Source organism: Dasypus novemcinctus, chromosome 3 (genome assembly GCF_030445035.2).
Source record: "Dasypus novemcinctus isolate mDasNov1 chromosome 3, mDasNov1.1.hap2, whole genome shotgun sequence".
In the NCBI taxonomy this organism is placed as follows: domain Eukaryota; kingdom Metazoa; phylum Chordata; class Mammalia; order Cingulata; family Dasypodidae; genus Dasypus; species Dasypus novemcinctus.
Window position 1 is genome coordinate 32,728,029 of NC_080675.1, and position 18,733 is coordinate 32,746,761.

The 18,733-nt window shown below is 41.4% G+C and overlaps 1 protein-coding gene across 50 annotated transcripts in view; it reads right to left on the reverse strand.

Moving 5' to 3' along the window:
* The window catches only part of TTLL5 (tubulin tyrosine ligase like 5), a 349,192-nt gene that overhangs the window by 81,222 nt on the left and 249,237 nt on the right, over positions 1 to 18,733 (reverse strand). For 49 of the 50 annotated variants that reach the window (XM_058293031.2, XM_071213776.1, XM_058293054.2 and 46 more), the window contains one exon: positions 12,730 to 12,925. The exons of the other annotated variant lie outside the window; for it this stretch is intronic. In XM_058293031.2, coding sequence (XP_058149014.1) covers positions 12,730 to 12,925 — 196 coding nt within the window. The remainder of the gene's footprint in view (positions 1 to 12,729; positions 12,926 to 18,733) is intronic. 50 annotated transcript variants of the gene reach the window in all.

The window sequence follows — 18,733 nt, forward strand, 5'->3', positions numbered from 1 at the left end:
ATTTATTTGACCATCTAGGATAAGCTGTCTCAGTTCCTTTATGTCATTTGCAGCCTTATCTTGTTCCTTTAACTGTGCCATATCTTCCTGTTTCTAGGTTTGGATTGTAATTTTTTTTGTTGGTGTTTTTGCATCTGGCGTGCTAGATGTATTGATTCTGGGTGGAGTTTCTCCCTTTAGATTAGGGCTTTCTTGTCTTTCCTTCCTTGCTGGTTGTGTAGTAGAAGCCAAGGAAGTAGTTGGTGTTGTAGGCTATGGAAACTAAAGCTGCCAAACTTGCCCCAGGAATTGATGAACCTTCTCCAACATTTCTCCTCTGTCAGGGGTAGGGAGAGAGCTGTATCCATGTATAATAATCCAAGTTAGGCAGGACAAGACTGTCTGTAGTTGCCTGGAGAGACTGATGAAGCTTCACACGCCTTCCTCCCCTACCTTGGGCAGGGATGAAGCTATAGTTGTGGGCAGCAATCTATGCCATGTGAGTGCATAATGACCACAGTTGCCCAGGTGAACTGATGTAGAACCAGACCCCCTCCCTGCCAGGGATGGGAATGGACCCTCTAATCTGTGTGGGCCAAATATGCCGCAGTTGCCCTGAGAGGCTGAGGGAGTACTGTCCCTTCTGCCATTTAGGAGATTGGAATGGAACCAATGCCAATGGTTCAGTTTCTGTAGCCTGAAAGTACCCACCATTGCCCAGAGAGGGTGAGGAAGCACCAGCCCCCTCCTATCCTACTGGGTGGTGGGTGTGGTTCTACGGGCACCCAACAGTCCAGTCCCTTTAGGCTGAGAATACCTGCTGTTGCCCAGAGAGGCTAAGGAAACACCAGTCCCCCCCAATCCTATCAAGGTGTGGGGTTGGATCTACAGGCACCCAACAGTTCAGTCGCTGTAGGCTGAAAGTACCCAGTGTTGTTCAGAGAGGCTGTGGAGACACCAGAACCCTCCTATCCTTTTGGGAGTACAGATGGACCCACAGACATCCAACAGTCCAGGCCAAAAGTATCTGCTGTTGCCCAGAAAGACTGTGGAAACACCAGCCCCCTCCTTTCCTACTGGGGAGTAAGGGTAGATACACAAGTACCTAACAGTCTAGGCTGTGTGTGCCAAAAGCCATGCTGTTACTCAGAGAGGCTGGGCAAACACAGTCCATCTCTTGTCCTATTGGGGATAGGGGTAGAGCCACAGGTGCCCAATGATCCAGTTTGTGCAGGCCAAAATTACCTGCAGTTGCTTGAGAAGCTGAGGGAATACCAGGTCCCTCCAATCCTATGGGGGACAAGGGGCAGATGGACTCAAAGGCACTCAACAAACCAGCTTGTATGGGCTGAAAACTCCTGTCATTGCTGAGAGAGGCTGAGGGTGGCCAGTTCCTTTCCTATTCTATGGGGGGTGTAAGGATGCAGCCCCAGGTGACTGATTATTCAGCCTGTGCTAGAGAAGAGCACCTGCAGTTGCCTGGAGAGTCTAGTGCACATTCCACCAGCTTCCTCTCTGTTGGAGGTGGGGCTGAAGCCTAGGCTAGAGCTGCTGTCTGATCTTGGTGGAAAGAAGCCAGTCCCTAACTTCATTGGATTTTCAGTCAGCCAGGCTTCCCCTCATGCTGGTGGCAGTCAAAATGGCAGCTACTGGACTCTTTCCAACTTGGACAGGCTCAAACCCTAGCTGTTTCTAAGATCATACTTTAGTCAGCCGAGCCCACAAATCAGTAGCTGAGGTCGGTGGACCTCCACTGGTTATGGAAAATGGAGTTTCTAACTCCAGCCATGGAATAGCTACTAAGGCAGCTTATGGGCCTGAGTAGGATGGGCACCTGCCTCCCTCTGCGATGTGGCTTGCAGTTTCCCAGAGAGGTGGTGCAGGTCCCCCCAGCTTTGTCCCTGGCAGAGGTGGGGCTGTCGTTTAGGCTAGTACTGTAATCCAAACCTGGGCAGAAAGAAGCCTGTCCCTACCAGCACAGTGATTTTCAATCAGCTCCGCTTCCCCTCATGCTGGGCCTGGAGTCAAAATGGCGGCTACCGGCCTCCTTCTGACCTGGACATAATCAAAGTTTAGCTATTCCTAGGATTATATTTTAGCCCGCCAAATTTACTAATCAGTAGCCTAAGTCGGAGCCACACGATGTATTCCTCCCCTGTTTTTTTTGGGAAATGAAGCTTTCAACTCTAGCCACAGAATAGCTCCTGAGGCGGCTTGCACCACAGGCACCAACCTCCGGGGCATGGAGTGCTCTACTCACAAATCCTCTCTGCAGATGGGCAGTCTCCTCCTTCTGTTCTTTCAGGGATGTTACAGGCTGCTCTTCTAGACTCCTGGGGCCCCCAAACAGGTACTTTAGATGGCTCTGGGAGATTACTAACTGCCCTGTAGTAGGAGCTGACTCCAGGAGCTCCTTACTCTGCCACCATCTTGGCTCCCCCCCATATAGATTTTTGAGTGGAAAAAACCAGGCTCCAAAAAATCTGTCTTACAATTTCATTTGAAACTACACAGAGGAAAGCAGAGTTCGCCCAGTGGTTAGGGCATCCATCTACCACATGGGAGGTCTGTGGTTCAAACCCCGGGTCTCCTTGACCCGTGTGGAGCTGGCCCATGAGCAGTGCTGGTGCGCACAATGAGTGCCATGCCACGCAGGGGTGTCCTGTGTAGGGGAGCCCGACAGGCAAGAGTGCGCCCCGAAAGGAGAGCCGCCCAGCGCGAAAGAAAGTGTAGCCTGCCCAGGAATGGCGTCGCACACATGAAGAGCTGACACAACAAAAAGAAACACAGATTCCTGTGCCGCTGACAACAACAGAAGTGAACAAAGAAGAACATGCAGCAAATAGACACAGAGAACAGACGGGGGTAGAAGAGAGAAATTTTTAAAATAATAAATGTAATTTTTAAAAAAACTACACAGAAACACATAGATACATTGTCACCAATTTGCCTGGCTATATAAGAACAATGCTGTGACAAACATCATATTATCTGTATCTTTTCACATACACTGGGTCATTTCTTAAAATAATTTCCTTGAAGTAGAATAGTTAAGTCAGAAGGCTTTTTCTTTTTAAAATCTTTATCTATCTACCTACCTGCCTTCCCAAATTGCCCTCTGTAGAGGTGGTACCAATTTACATTTCCTTTAGTATGCTTGAGAATATGAGTTCCCTTATCTTTCCTTGATTAGTGTGAGAAAACAGTTTATTTCTCATGAAAAGCTGGCTCATAATATGATGCTATTGCTATTTCTTTTCTTTTTTTTTATGTTTATAAGACATTTATGCATTTGGACAACATGTTAATCTATACAGATACTACTCTTCAAATCATTTCATACTAGTATTACTTTTTACTTGTTCTTCTCAAACCTCTCTAGTATTTGTGAACAAATAAATTTTCATAGTTTAAAATTGTCCAAATGAGTAAATATTAGTAAGAAAAAAAAATCAAGCTAATTAATACTTCGTAAGTTTTGGACTTATCCTCAAATGCCTTCTTTAATATGGCTAAGAGTCTTCAAAAAAGAGTCAGGAGGTCATTGGAGGGGTCACACTTATGTATGCCTCAGCAGGATCCTAGAGACAGCCAAAGTAGATACAACCCCACGTACTGGTGCTCCTGAGGGCTACGGAGACACACAGGTTCTACAGTCATGACAGTTGGCTCTGGAGTTCAGTGGGCCCTACTTTGGAATTTGTGTTCCTGAGTGTGATGGAGTTGGACTCAAGGTGTGACCTTTCTACACATGCCTCTTCTTTCACTTTTACTGAGCCTGAGGTTGGCCCTGGGGTTGGTATATACCCAGGAGACTTCAATCTCTGAACTGGCCATGTGTCAACTGGGCCCTGAGCCTCAGCAGAGTTGCAACTCCTACTCTCCAGTCTGTTGGACTTACCCAGGTCAGCTAACAGGGAGGTGAAGATGGTCAACCACCACAGCAGGTAACCAAGAGTGCCTACAACTCCAAGCAGGAAAATCACATCCATCAACCATGTGGGATCTAAGCCCTCTCTTGATATAGAGGTGGAGTGGACATCAACAACCCAGGGTCCATAGGATGGAAGAATAAAATATGGATTAGAGTGAACTTACTGGTATTTTACTATAGAACTATTGTGACTAGCAATGGAAGAAACTGTAGCATTGAACTAGAGAAAGTGGCCATTGTAGTTGCTGAGGGCAGTGAGAGGGAAGAGGAGATGAGATGTGGGGGCATTTTCGGGACTTGGAGTTGTCCTAAATGATATTGCAGGGACAGATGCTGGACATTATATATCCTGCCAGTACCCACTAAATGTTCTGGGGGAGAGTGTAAACTACAATGTAAACTATAATCCATGTGGTACAGCAGTCCTCCAAAATGTATTCACTAAATGCAATGAATGTGCCACAAGGATGAAAGAGGTTGTTGATGTGGGAGGAGTGGGTGGGGTGGGGGGTGGGGTATGTGGGAACTTCTTATATTTTTTAATGTAACATTTTTTGTGATCTATGTATCTTTAAAAAAAAAGACAATTTAAGGAAAAAAAATGAACAAAATAAAAAAGAAATTATAAAGCAATGCATATTTGAAGTTAAATAATAAGTGTTTACTGAGCTTTGCCATGGATCAGCATTGCTTTAAGTGCTTTACTGCTGCTACTCATTTAATCCTCCTAGTCACTTTAGTAGTTCCTACCCTCATCTCCATTTTACAGAAATCAAGGCACAAAATGGTTAATTAACACGTCCACGACTACATATCTACAGTATAAGCCTGGTTCGCATCCATGGAATCTGAGTTAAGAGCCCCACTACACGAGGCTGCCTCCTTTTCAAAACCAACGTATCTAAAGCAAATACATTAAAATTAAAGCACCCTTCTAAAGCAAATCTAAAGCAAGCCCAGCAAAGTGTTCAGTTTTCATCAGATGCCTATATAAGAGATTTCATTCCCTGTTTTATCTTCTACACGCCAGTAGCTTTAGGGAATTATTGATCTCTCAAGGCCCTTGCTCTACGAATAAGAAGTCTGTGCTTCAGTCTCCTGATTAGTAAAAGAAGTAGACAAGGCAATCTCTAATCCCTCCCAATTTGAAATGTCATGTTTAGAAATGTTTAACCTGTCTCCATCTTCAAATATATATTTTGTCCTGTTTTGCTCAGAATCGCACATGGTAGACCTACTGTGTATATCCTGCAGACCTTTCTGACAGACATCCATTAAGTACTTTTTCTGGGTGGCAGGCTGTAAAAGACGAGGTCTCCCATCCATCTCATACAAAGTTAGTGCTGTGAGAGCCTCATGTGCCCACGAACAAACAGAAGCAAATCACAGGTCACAGAGGGAGGGAAGAGAACAAAAGTGGTTAACACGCAGCTGTAGAAAAACCACATTTTAAGGACATAAGGACAAATAGGATTGATCCCAGGCAGCTGGTAAGTGAACAGTTGCCTCTTAGCATACCAATGACCAATCTGAATTTTGATTACCAAACATCAATACTTTCTTTTATGCTTGTGCGTGTGTGTGACAGATTATGTAACAGTAGCAGCAGCTGCTGAAATAAAGCTGGGATGACTTACCTGAAGAGCGATATATATGTACAATGAGGAGAAAAGGAAGAATCGCTTCTGTCAAGGGGGAGGGTGGGCCAGTGGAAAAGATGCAGCCTCTGGAAGCCCCCCACCTGCCTGGTTTGCTTGTCATCTCTGTGTCACTTGATGTTAACACTCTCTGGGTCTTAGTTTCCTCACAAGTGGAATGGAGATACTATTACGTCTGGGGCATGGGACGCACTCACTCTATGTCCGTTTCCTGGCTTCTCACTTCCTCTCAGATTGCAGAGACACTACCATAGCAGCAGCTTAGAAAACAACCTGATGGTAACCAGGAGACTTCTATTACCATCAAGCAATGAGTTAATATAATGACCTACCAATGCCTATACTGTAATAATACATTAAGAATCAGATTTATGTGGTATTTAAAAGCAGGCATATTATTAATAATGCAGTGGTGTCATCTGTAGTATTCATATTTTTAAACATCTGTCATGTTTCCTGGTAGCCTTCTCAAAAACTCCTATTTATGGAAATAAAATAAAAATAGTATTACAAGTATCAATAACACAGTTGAAAGGACAAAGTGGTAACGGTAGAGAGAATTCCTACGTTAATAACAATCTATATGCACAACTGCTCCAAACCTCTAAACCTCTAGAATGTATTTCAGAATACTGCAGGACATTGGTTATCCTGGATCCTATTGTTTAATGAAAAAAGCACAAGGGAAGGTGAAGTATGAACGTTTCTAATATTTCTAAGCCCTGGAACACCTCATCAAGACATTTCTTTAATAATTTGAGGTAATCAAAATAGTGTGTAGCCCTATGTTTATGTATTTTTAGCCAGCTTTTCCTTTGAGGTATTACACGTGAATAGTAGAAGACTAGTTAAGATACCTGAGAGTAACTTTTCAAAGACAGTTTTATAGATGTCAATAAATAGTTGCTGAATATATGAATTGCAACGTCTAATTTATATAGGACTAAATTTATACAACTACTATTTGTTGAATGCCCACTAAGTGTCTGGTGCTTTAATAACTCATCAGGGTAGTAGCAGATGGCAAGGTGGTCAACAACTTGGACCCTGGAGGCTAAAAGACCTCTTTAAGCTCTGTTTCTCCATCTATCTAGAAAACAGGGATAATAGCGGATAGCCCTGAGGATTCAATGAGATAATACAAATAAAACACCTGGTTCATTACATGATGTGTGGTAACATTTTGAGGATTATAATCCTCGCTGATAACATACAAAGTACATATGAATTATCTTCTCCACGATAGAGATCAGGAAAATGAGGTTCAAAGAAATTTGAATAAACTGTCCCAGGTCATGAATTAGACAGGGTCAAGATTTGAACTGACGATTATTTGACTCCAAGGCCTGTCCTGAGTACCTATTTCCAAAGTGGCCGTATGAAGTTTTATATGAACTACTTCAAGTATTTAAAATGTTTTTTATTTGTTAAGGAGAAAAGAGCTGTTTGGAAAAATTTACTAAATCAACTGGTCCTAGGAAAATCAATAATAATTAAAAGTTAGAAACTAAGTGGTATAAGAGTTCCTGATAACAGTTGCAAGGAAAAACAGAACAGAACAAAACAAAGAAAGCAAAGCAGCAGCAGGTTCTGAGATTCCAGTCAACATGCTCCCGGAACTTCAGCACACACACCCTTAAACTCCTACTTGTGTGTCCTCAGTCCAACCTTCCTCTGCGATCCACTGTTATAAAGGTGTGTAAAGATGCAGACTATTCGCCTGCTTTCCTTGTGCCATGCAGAGAAGCCAGCATGTTGTTGCTGGCTGCCTGAAAAAAGACCAGGGGCCTGTTGAAATGTTCCTTCTTTCCCCTCCCCCAAAACACAAACACACAGCAGCTGAAGGGCTGTATTAATTCCTCCAGGAGAGCAAAATTTTTCTAGACACATGCAATGAACTTTTGGGAGCAGAATAACAAGAATCGGCTGGGTTTATGAGGGAATCCCTTTCCACACCTGCAAGATTGTACACACATTCCATTAGCAAAAAACTCCTTACACATCGCATACAAGATGTTACTGGCATAATGAAAGACCCCTTAATGCTAACACGGAGTGCCCTCTGGTTCTGCCTGTTATAGAAACATTGGTCTTTGTGGGCTTTATTGAATCTCAGGTAGTCTAGTAAATTTGGGCATGATGGAGAGGGGGAAGTACCAAACAGATAGGGAAGAAGGATGAGAGGATTTCACCATGCACAGTTTTTCCTACCAAGAATTGGTAAATGTTGAAAATAAAGTCTTCTAAAAATTGAAGGGCTATGGAAGGAAAATGGAGGGAACAAGTGAAGAAACAAGCTGTATTTAAAATAAACCTCCTTCTGTCCCCTCTCCCTGCCCTGCTGTTGTTAAAAGAAACTTCAGCAGTTCTGCCTTGGCTATCAAAATGTCCATAAGTTTTCTGTTTTTGGAGCTCTTTTTCAGTTTGGATGAGGCAGAGAAGAGAGTGGGAGGGAAGGGAGAGGGGGCTGGGAGCAGAGGTTTAACAAAGGATCACTTTAACAGAAACTACTGAGTAATCGCTCTGTCCCTGGCCAAGAATAACATCAGCTCGATGTCGGCAATTAGAATCAGGTCAGTCGGGCCTCACAGCCGGTGCAGCCCTCCTCACGGACCCCAGCATGCAGAGCTACTCATGCTGATGTCACCAGTAGTCACTGCTGCTCAAGCAAGTCCCACGACTCAGCTGAAAGAAAGCTTTTTTGCCTTCTACTTCAGGGGCAGGAAGCCCGTATGAGCAGGAAGTGGGAAGCAGTGAGGAAAACTAGAGAGAAGGCACACAATGGATACATCAATATCCAACAGATTCATTACCATCCCCAGACTATAAAAAGATTCTGTAATTTCCCCCAACTATCCTGAAACTCATTTTAAACAAGTTAATAAATGTAAAGAATCTAGTATAGTGCTTGGAACACAGTAAATGCATAGTAAATGTCAGCTATTATTATTAAAACAAAGAAGGAGAAATCCATCCCATCACCACAAGGCTTGAATCCTGAGAGCAGTTAGAGCAGAGCAGAATATACCTGGATAAGAAGAATAAGCGTAGAGAAATTTTGGTAACTTATTTATAAGATAGAGTGCAAAGTACAAACAAAGGTCTTATTTTTAAAAATTATTGCCTGAAATTTTATAAGGACAACACTAAGTTGTAACACTTCTAGTTTCCCTTCCAAAATATAGAAAACAACAAACCAAGAAGAGAGATTTCTAAGCTCTTTCCCTCTAGATCAGTGGTTCTCAGAGCGTGGTCCCCAGAAGAGCAGCATATAGCATCACCTGGGAATTTGCCAGAAATGGAAATAATTGAGCCCCACTCCAAACCTACTGAGTCAGAAACAGGGTACAAGTGGGGGCACAAGTGGTGTTTTAACAGCACCCCCTCCCCAAGGCATTCTATTGCTCTAGACTAGGATCTGCAAACTGTGGCTTGTAGGCTAAATGCAGTCTGCTCCTGGTTTTGTAAATGAAGTTTTTTGGAACAGCCACACTTATTCATTCTATACATTGTCTTTTGTTGTTTTCATGCTGTCACAGCGGAAGTGAGTAGTTGTAACAAAGACCCTATGGTCTTCAAAACCTAAAATTACTATCTGGTTCTTTACAGAAAAAGTCTGCTGACCCCTGCCTGACTTAACAAAAACAATGTTTTACAAACTGTTGGTTTTACCATTCAGTGTGTAAAAGCTCATAGTTTCAATTTTGTCTCACTTTGTTGATCATATCCCCTACCAGATAGACTGGATCATGTATATTTCCTTGTGCCTCTGTCGCTGGAAACCTCTGCAAATGGCTCTGGGTGACTGTCCTCTCACATGCATGTTAGCAGATTAGTGTTTTGCCAGGGCAGATTCAGTACATGAAAATTTTTTCATGTATGAGCACAATCCTAGCAGAGATGTACATCAAAATTCACTCTGCATGAATGGTTAGAGATGCCCTTTTCCAAACTCACATCCTGAATCAGAATTTGCCTTCTTGAAGTTAATACCTTCAATAAGCTGGATATGTAAATACTGATGGCAGTAAGCATGTTGTTGAAGCAGAAAGAATGGAAAGCTTTCTTTACTTATAATGCAGGAAAGCTTGCATGATCTTTTCCACAACATTTATCAGACCATTAGGTGAATAATTATTGTAATACAATAAATAACATAATATAATATTGTATTATATTACATAATGATGCAATGCCCCCTTTAACATCCTGTTTCACAAAAAGGTCTCTCTTGGAGATGAATGCTAGGTATATTAGATTTCAATTCCACCCACTGGTCTCAAACAGGCAATTAACCAAATTGTTAGTTATAGCAAAGGCTACCTACGATTAAAAAAAAAACGAATCCAAAGAGTGAGGAGTTCATTAGTCCCAGTAGAAAAGAAACTTCTCTATCTAAAATGTTAAACTAAGGACAAGAATAAGAGGAGATATTGAAAATGCAAACCATGTGTCAACAATCTGCTGATAATTATAATGGTTAAGCCTAGCACAAGGCATCAGCAAAGCTAAAAACAAAGGCTTAAATCTAGGAGGGCTTTGCTCTTTGGTGCAGTAGTCTGAATGGCCTCCAAAATGAAGTGTTTTAAAGCACTAAATATTCTTCACTTATTCTCTATTTTTCTATTTACACATTTGTCAGGCTAATAGAATTCAGTTTCTTTAACTCTCCTACTAAAGTCCCAGCACTTCACCTTTATTCATTTTTACTTAACTCAGCTGTGGTTTGGAAAGAACAGGGAGAGAAATAAAATGATGTTACATACATGCATAAAATTATGAGGAATGATTTTCTGTTCCCTCTCCAGGAGACACGAGATAACTCTCTTCTTGGGAGTTCTGACTCCTCCCTCAGATAGATCTTCTGACAGATTCTTAAAAACATACTTTCCATACTTCATAGTTCAGTGAAACTAAACCAGTATAATCCTTAGTGAAAAAAGAAACCCACACAAGAATAGCAGTACCCTGAATTCTCAACGGAATGCAGTTGCTGGAAGCTAATCAAAAGAACTGGAAGGACTTTAAAATGGAGCAGTCTCTAAAAGTGCAAGTTAGCAAAACTGTCTCTCTTTCCCCAAAGCTTCAATACCCTGCAGTCACCTCCTCCCTTCCCCCCAAACACATTTTAAGGTAAGGATGCTCAATTCAAAATGGACCAACTGTCTAGATTTGTTAACCATAGCTTCCACTCACATAAGGGAAATATGGCTAATGCAGTGTAGTCCCCACTGTCTAGTTTATCTGATAATTTGGCATCTCAAGTGCACTTTATGACAGGGATTTGAAAAATTTAAAAATCTTTAAGAAATTCATGTAGATTTAGAAAAACTCAAAGATACACATTTTTACCTGTAATTGTGAAAATGTAACCTGGCTTATATGCTTCAATTAAACTCAAAGATTTTCTAAATGAGATATTTCAACATGACTTAGGGCAGCATGGTGATCAAAATGAGATGCTATATTCTTCACTTCCCAGAATAAGAAATCTGTTTTTTTCCTCCATAAAAACGGCCTAAAGAAATATATCACAAATGACTATACTTAAAATTTCTCAGTTATGATGAATTAATACAATATACAGAGTGCACTGTCACAGATAAAGATATCAAGTGATGAACTTGAAACAACAGAATGGATGGTAGCTGAAACGTAAAGATACAGGGCATTATGATCATTGTTTTATTCAGCAGTAAAAAAAAAAAAAAAGAAAAACTTTGGGAAAGGCTGCCTTAGCCTTTGACTGAATATTAATTTTGTACAAACTAATGAATACACTCTATACTACATTTTTTAAAATTAATATATTTTGTACTACATTTTTACAGGGTAGAAGCAAGGTATTTCCTCAAGTAACCAAATTTCAAAGAATTAGTACAGGGAAGCAGACTTGGCCCAATGGATAGGGCATCCACCTACCACATGGGAGGTCCGCAGTTCAAACCCCGGGCCTCCTTGACCCGTGTGGAGCTGGCTCATGCGCAGTGCTGAAGCGCACAAGGAGTGTGTGCCACGCAGGGGTGTCCCCCACATAGGGGAGCACCATGCTCACGGAGTGCACCCCGTAAGGAGAGTTGTCCAGTGCGAAAGAAAGCGCAGCCTGCCCAAGAATGGCACCACACACACAGAGAGCTGACACAACATGATGCTGCAACAAAAAGAAACACAGATTCCCTGTGCCGCTGATTGAAGTGGTCACAGAAGAACACACAGCGAATGGACACAGAGAACAGACAATTGGGGGGGGGGAATAGGGGAAATAAATAAATAAATAAATAAATCTTAAAAAAACAGATTCAGCCCAATAATCAACTGTAGAACATGGAAAATGATTCTAATGATAATCCTGAATCATCAAGAACAATTTAACTCTTTACAGTCTAACTTTCTGGTGACATGATCCTTTCTCTGTCACTGGGACCATGCTGATACACTAGTCTGATATGCCTATGTAGTTCCTTCACGTATATTCTAAGAAGTTCCTGGCACTTAATAGGCAGTGGGTAGGGGTCAGTATTTCACTAAAGTGTAAGTTTCACAATAGCAAGGATTTTGTGTATATGGTCACTGTTACAGTCCCAGATTTTAAAACAGTGCCTAGCACACGACAGGGACTCAATAAACATCTGTTACATGAATAGCTATCAAACCAGAAGACCAGTAACTAAAAGAATTTCCTACAAGAAGATTTGAAAGTTATTTATTGAAAATCTTGATAGGTAATAAAGAATTAATATGCACTCTTGTATACCAAGTCTCTGAAGACACGGCATTAATACATTTAGAAAGAAAGAGGCAAAAAATGCTAGCTTTTAGGTATCTGGGATTTAGACTCTCTGGAAAGTTAATGAATTAAGATCATACAACAGAAAGAGTAAACACCACAACGGAGATTTTCACAGAGAAATACTTAAATGACAGAAAGAATGTCAAACATGAATTCAGCATCACCTTTCAGCAAAGCCAATGTTATGGCTCCAGAATGTTTCTTCTCTCAGAGGAGATGACCCATGAGCCATCCAAGCCAAGGAGACATTGGTAAACTTTTAGAAAAACGATTCCTACATTTTCCACTGACCTTAATGCTACCCCCACTACCACCACCACCAACAGAAGGATGATCTTAGCACACAGAATAGCCTTATCTTGAATTACCTGGTGCCGGGCTCGACTCTGGTCCAGAAGCTGCCGGGACTGAAGTTTCTGTTGTTCAAGTTGCTGCAGGGCAAAATGGAGTTGGTAACTGCCCGCTGTGGGGTGATACTTGTGCTGGGGAACCACCCCTGTTGCCTTGCTATATGCGTTGTTCTCTACCTCTCCCTCCCAGGCAAAGCCACCTGTCTGGAGGCTCCTGAAGAGAAAAGAAAGCAGATTTCTTAAGTAGTTGTGTGGAGAAGCTAAAGGAAAGGAGAGAAATGTCTCAGGGATTGCTCCTTTATAAAAATAAACACAGTTTGGAATTATAAGTCTATTTGTGTGCTGAATTATCTGACTCCCCCATTAAACTGTAAGCTCCATAATGGCAAAGACAGGGTCTGCTTTGCTCTCTGCTCTTGGCCTAGTTTACTCTAAGGCTCAGCACATGGTAAATGTACAATAAACATTCGCAGAATGTTAAATAGTTGAAATAGCAATTTCACTCCCCTGTGACTGCCACAAGGACCTCAAAGAAGGGCCCAGAGAGCTTCAAGTGCAGGAGGGTAGACTAATTTAAGGTAGGAACAGAAGCCCAATCACCTGTAACATCAACTTCAGAAGGATTTTTGGTTTTGCTTAAGCACCTATTAGTGAAGGATCTAAATCTTTTTTGGAAGCTATTTATATTTGAGCTTATGTCCCTATCGTGGGATAATGTAAATGGTGTGAGAAGACTCTTCCATTATCCTAAATTTACTTCAATAGGGTGTCTAGCCAGGCTGATAGTCAACTAGTACACATTAGGAAGGCGGAAGGCGGCTGGCCTTTTTTGATGGGTCAGTCCCTACGCTGTGCTGCTTTTCGTTAAGTACTTTGACTATTCTCCTTGCCCTGCCCAAGTTCTTAATTTCTAGTGACCATTCTCTGTACATCCACGTAAATTCTTCACAACTACAGGCTCCCCTCTCAGGCTCTTTTTTTTCCCAAGTAGCAAAGTACCCTTTTTTTTTTGAACAGTTTTATTTGGCAATCCTTCCATCTCCTTAACATGTTTAGCTATCCATCTCTGGACCTTCTTTAACTACCTTGTTTATTTAGACAAACGAAAGGTGACTAATTTAATATTCATAGTGATTAAAACCATCATGTTTGTAAATCTCCTTTGGAGTTACTGGTTATTTCAATGGCAGAGATGCAGCAGAACTGGGGTGAGGACATGCAGACCAATCTGGTTACTTACAGCCAAGGTCCTGGTGACCCAACAGAGCACTGCAGGACAGAACAAAGGGGAGCAAATGTCTGTCCGGTCAAGAAGTTCATCCCCCTCTCTATAACCTCCCTCATACCTTGGTCATTTCTAGTCTCCAATTTGCTTTCCTTGCCTCTCTCAAATGAAGAGATTTCCAAATCTCTTAAGGGTAAGTCCATGAAATGTATTCCAATAGCCGTTGGATAAAAGTTTCTCTACTCACATAATCTCACCTCTGATATGTCACATCTCTTGCCCATCTACTCTCACAATTTGGCTCCCATAGCTCAGTTGCACGATTATACTTTCAGCTAATCTCCTTGGATGAAACAGGACCAAAAAGCTCAGAGCTCTTTTCTTTCTTTTTTTTGAGTATTAATTTTTTTGTTCTTTAGTGATCTCTCTCTTGAAATACCTCAATGTGGGGAAAAAGACTTGGCCCAGTGGTTAGGGCATCCGTCTACCACATGGGAGATCCGCGGTTCAAGCCCCAGGCCTCCTTGACCCGTGTGGAGCTGGCCCATGCGCAGTGCTGATGCATGCAAGGAGTGCCCTGCCACGCAGGGGTGTCCCCCACGTAGGGGAGCCCCATGCGCAAGGAGTGCGCCCCATAAGGAGAGCCGCCCAGCGGGAAAGAAAGTTCAGCCTGCGCAGGAATGGCACCACACACATGGACAGCTGACACAAGATGACGCAACAAAAAGAAACACAGATTCCCATGCCGCTGACAACAGAAGCGGACAAAGAAGAACACCCAGCAAATAGACACAGAGAACAGACAACTGGGGTGGGGGAAGGGGAGAGAAATAAATAAATAAATCTTAAAAAAAAAAAAAGAAATATCTCAATGTTCATGTTGTTATACTTTTTAATAAAAAGACATGATCTTTCTCGAGGGGCTTTCAGAAGTAGGGAGAAATGCAGCAGTCGCTAATCATATATGAGTAGGTACCTAAATACATTAATAAAATGTTAACATTATTCATAAACTGAAATGTTGAGTGGGAGGAAGATAGGAGTTACACAGTTAGGAAGGGAGGAGCCAGAGGAACCCCTTATCTCTTATCTCATTAGTAAGGGAAGAGGAAGGCACTCTGAAGATAACATATGAGAAATATACCGAATAGCTGAAGGAGCTTTATGTTATGAGCTGTGATTGGAAGGAAGGGCAATGGAGAAAGGTAGATAGGTACAAACAAAGAGAAGGTTCAAGGCAAGAGTGGGCTGGTGCAGTAAACAAATGAATACAAGAGGAGGAGTCAGGTAAAAAAGCAGGAAATGCCCGGATGGACCTTGAGTTCTCCATACCAAATAGGAAAGGTACTGCTTTGAATCCAGAATGAAAAATTATGGTTTAAGATAACTGGACCAAAGGTCAGAAAATGCATGAACTATGATTCTGCTTCTACTCCTGGCTTGCAGGCTACAGGAAAAGCTTCTAACCACCAGCAGCAATCTCGGCTCAGTGATTAGATAGTAGAGGACTTAAGTAACTACGTAGCTGATAACAAAACTCACCTCTCTGACTAAGTAGATTGGTTTTATTTTCCAAAAAGTGTTTTAATATCATATATTCCAGGAGGCACTTATTTTAATGCCTTCTGATGTATATCAGAAATCAAAGTCCATAACTAGATCCCCTTATTGGGAGATGATCATAGACAGCTTCTCAGGTGTTGTGGCAGTTTGATATTATTTATAAATTCTAAAAAGATATATTGATTATGTTTGTAAACTGCTCTGTTTCTCTGGGTGTGACACCCTTTGAATGTATTAGATTCAGCTGAGACATCTGATTAAATTATGTTAAGATTAAGACTTTAATTCAATCATGTCATTAGAGTGGGACTCAGCATTGAGTGCCAGCCCCCTTGAGCTGATAAAACAGACTCTCACACAGAAACAGGCACACTGAGGAGAAGAACATGTCGGAAGAAGACAGCTCATTAGACGCAGCAGAGGCCCTGGGAAGAGAGATGAGCCTGACAGTCTACAGCTGACCTTGTGAAGAGACCAGAGCAGCTGAGCCCTGGGGAGAGAGAGGAGCCTTATGCCAGCCTACAGCAAAGATCAGAAGAAGCTGGGACCTGGAGCCTTAAGAAGAAGGAAGGCTGAACCCTCCCAGACATCGCCCACCATCTTGCATCAACATGTGGCAACAGACGTTGGGTGAGAAAGTACATCTTACAGTTCCTTGAGTTGAACTCTTCAGGGCTTTGTAACTGTAACCTTCAACCCCAAATAAATACCCTTTTAAAAAGCCAACAGATTTCTGGTACTTTGCATCAGCACCTCTTTGGCTAATACAGGTGTGTATGCATGAAGCAGGGATCCATTAATGTATAAGGGTTAACAGTGGGCAAGAGGAAAAGATCAAATAAGGGCTCTGGATAAGAGGAGATTTGTTCTTCCAACTGCACACATATTGAACAGACTGGGACATCATAAACTTTCACAGCCAAAGCTGTTTTTAATCTCATCAGTAACATAAGCCCAGTCTCCAAATCAAAAAGGAAATTTCTCAAGCAAGCAGAGTCTTTTAGCAAAGAAGCAGGAATTTTTACAGTGTAACAGTGGGTGAGGGTAGGGAATGCTCAGTTGTGTAAGGCAATGTGATAAGTGCCAGGAGAAACTTGCTTGCTTTGAATTACAGTGGGCGTTACTCAGGCCATGGCATCTCACAGTTAAAGCACAAGCCTTTGGTGTTTCCAATATGCAAGTGAAATGAAGATTGATACAGAGGAATCCAGGAATACTATAACTAGGGTTTTCCCTGATTTCTGATGTCTGAGTTTGCGTAACTAAATACTTCATCCCATGGCATCTACTAATTTCTATTTCCATCCAAAATTCCATCCCATTTTCTTGAACTTCAATTCATTCTATTTTACAAGTAATATGTTTTCTATCCCTACCAAAATTTTGACACTCAACCATTCCTTCTATATATTTTTTATATTATTTTTTATATTATTTTTGCTCAGTACTAAAATACAATGCACATTTCTCCTGTAAGTAACTTCTAATAGTTTCACATTATTTCTAGAATACACTACATACAGGTAAGAGTTGTGTGAATGCTCAGACCATGTAACATCTGATTCAAAATGATCTATGCTGTATTTCACCTTTATCACCTGCAACAGGGAACAATATGGCAAGGTTTTCCGAATACCACATTCTCTTATTAGCCTATCCATTTAGAACTTCATCTTAATTTCTGTATTACACTATGGCACTTCAAGACTAAATGGTTTTCTTCATAACTGCTGTTCCTGCAGTATCCCTTAATCTTCAGGTAAAACACATCAAAGAGCAACACTTTTCCCTCTGGTTTAATATGTTTCTTCAAATAGAGGTTGGTTTAAGGAATTTGGAGAGAATCTGCAAAATGCATTGGTCTTTAGTAAAGCAAAATCTCCTCAGCAGGCTCTTAAACTTTTCATAAAGATATGCTTTCAGGGTGACAAAGTAAGGTTATTCAAGTTTGGGTATTTGGTTGGCAGTTGAACCCATCACTGAAGCATCATTTCAAGGAAAACAACTGCCAGTAGTTCTTTCAGGTAAAAATGATGCTTTATGAAAAAAGTGGCTAAATCAGATTGCAACTCACAGTTACCCAAGTGCTTCCTTGACACAACTGCATACAGCATACAGCAGAAGTGCTTCATGAATAGGTCCCATTTTATCAGAATATTACAAAGATATGTACTCCAGTGTTGAGATTTAATAAAACAATTATTACTGCTTATCAAGGACATTATTGAGTAAAGCTGGTATTTCTCTTCTCACTGTGAATGCTGTGGTAGTAAAGACATAATGATCACTGCCATGGGTTGATGCCACTGCCTAGATTTGTACTAAGGCATGAACAGTTTTATCCAACATTGTTTTTGTACCACCAGTGCGAATGTCAAACATATGAAAAGGCAAAAAAAAAAAAAAAAAAAGGTCTTAGTATTACTATGAAAATAGCACCTTGAAGATCCTGCCCACCCTCATCCCAGGGCCCATGGGCAGTTTTGAAAACCACAGACCTATTCCAATTCAGGTTGCCATGGCTGGGGGTTGGGGAGGAGAGATGATGGAAATTCCTCTGAGGTACTGCAGCCTTCTCTGTATGCACTGCAACTGCCCTCCAAGGCTAGGGCAGGGCAACAGGTCAGATTTCCCTAAGCACAAAAAGCTGGGGACAAGATCGAAAAGCTAACATTCAAGACAAAAAGCAGAGATCTCCCATGGTTTAGAAAGCTGGCCACGTGTTTGTAAAGCATAAAAGGATCTCTAGAGGGGAGTTGATGTGCTTCAGTGGTTGAGCACTAGTTTCTCACATACAAGGTCCCAGGGTCAATCTCTGGCTGGGGTACCTCAAAAAAAAAAAAAAAAAAAAAAAAAGCTGAAAGGATCTCTAGAATCTTTACTGGGATCCCAATCTTGTCCACAAAACATTTGAAGAGATGGTGAACTGAACCTAACTAAAGCTACCTGAAGTGCAAACCCAGCTTAAATATCAGTTAGATTGGCTCAATCCTCCCCCATCTCAACACATAGACAGCAGCAGCCCAAGAGAAGGATGGGCAGGTCTTTTTTCATTTTGGCATAAATACTACTTACTTAAGTCTTTGGTTTTACATAAAGTAGATAAAGTGTCCAGCATACAATCAATAATTCTAAAATGCACACGGAAACTAGGAAATGTGACTCATGAATGAAAAAGAATCATAGGAGGACACTGAGAGATAGCTCAGATATTGGATTTACCAGACATTAACT